Source organism: Sciurus carolinensis, chromosome 11 (assembly GCF_902686445.1).
Source record: "Sciurus carolinensis chromosome 11, mSciCar1.2, whole genome shotgun sequence".
In the NCBI taxonomy this organism is placed as follows: Eukaryota; Metazoa; Chordata; class Mammalia; order Rodentia; family Sciuridae; genus Sciurus; species Sciurus carolinensis.
This window is the reverse complement of record NC_062223.1, coordinates 26421890-26423266: the sequence shown is the minus strand read 5'-3', so window position 1 is coordinate 26423266 and position 1377 is coordinate 26421890. Positions and strand designations below refer to the sequence as shown.

At 40.5% G+C, this 1377-nt stretch overlaps 1 protein-coding gene across 1 annotated transcript; it reads right to left on the bottom strand.

The window, feature by feature from the left end:
• Window positions 1-398: 398 nt before the first annotated feature.
• On the bottom strand, window positions 399-1316 carry LOC124958767 (olfactory receptor 4A15-like). The gene has a single exon (XM_047517194.1). It carries the CDS (start codon window positions 1314-1316, stop codon window positions 399-401), a length of 918 nt encoding a protein of 305 aa, XP_047373150.1.
• Between the last annotated feature and the right edge of the window lie 61 nt (window positions 1317-1377).

The window sequence follows — 1377 nt, the reverse complement described above, 5'->3', positions numbered from 1 at the left end:
ATAAAGCAAACACGTACAAAATATTTACATACTATTTCTTATTTTATTCTTTAAAATGTGTGATGAGCACTATTCTGAAAAATAATTAATTTTATTTAAGAAAAAATTGAGAACATCTTTCATTAAGTAAAATAAATTTACAATATCAATTATGGCACATAAATCTATAGTCTCAAGAGAACCATTTTATACCCCCAAAATGAACGTGCATTTTCCATAAAAATTTCTGACAATCTTAAAAACCTATGTTGATCATTGGAAAATCCACATACTGAAAGTTTTTCATCATGCACAATTACTACAGCTGAGGGAAATCTTACTACAATGAAATAATCACACATGGCTTTCCTGAAAGGAGCATCTCCTCTTTGAAAATAAGTCTACATTTCTCTGCCACCTCACATTCGTTTTCCAGTCCAGAGTTTCTTCATGGCGTTTTTCATCTCTGCATTTCTCAGAGTGTAGATTAAGGGGTTCAACATAGGGGTGATAATAGTGTAAAACACAGTCAAGGATTTATCAATGGGTAAGGTAGAAGGAGGTCTCACATACATAAAAATGCAGGGAACGAAGAAGAGGACCACCACAGTGATGTGTGAGCCACAGGTGGACAAGGCTTTGCGCCTCCCCTCCTGACTGAGATTCTTCAAGGAGTGCAGGATGACACCATAGGAGATGAGCAAAAGAACAAAGATGACCACACAGATTGCCCCATCGTTGGCGACCACTGTCAAGCCAATAGCATAGGTGTCAGTGCAGGCAAGTTTTAATAAGGGGTACATGTCACAGATGAAGTGGTCGATGATGTTGGGACCACAGAAGGGAAGGTTGTAAACAAAGAGGAGTTGAACTACAGCATGCACAAAACCCCCGACCCAGGCCAACAGCAGCAGCAGAACACACACTCGTTGGTTCATGATGGTTAGATAATGCAGGGGTTTGCAGATGGCCACGTAGCGGTCATAGGCCATGACCACCAGGAGTAAAATCTCAGCACCACCAAATAAGTGTCCTATAAAAAGCTGGGTCATACAAGCCTGGAAGGAAATGGTCTTCTTCTCATACAGTAAGTCTATAATCATATTCGGGGTAACCGTAGTAGAATACACAGCATCCATAAATGATAAGTAGCCAAGAAAGAAGTACATAGGAGCATCCAAGGTCGGGCTGACCACCACAGTCACAACAATGAGTAGGTTGCCTGCCATTGTCACCATGTAGATGACCAAGAACACCACAAATAATATTCTCTGACCCTGGAGGCTCTGAGTGAGCCCTAAGAGGACAAATTCAGTCACATTGTTCCTTTGTTCCATATGTCCTCCTGGACGTCCTTATTTCACTGATCGGAACAAAATTATCTGCAAATATAGTTAT

Excerpts from the sequence above, each read along its gene's own strand:
- LOC124958767 (XM_047517194.1), bottom strand. The coding sequence starts at position 1,316 with ATGGAACAAAGGAACAATGTGACTGAATTTGTCCTCTTAGGGCTCACT.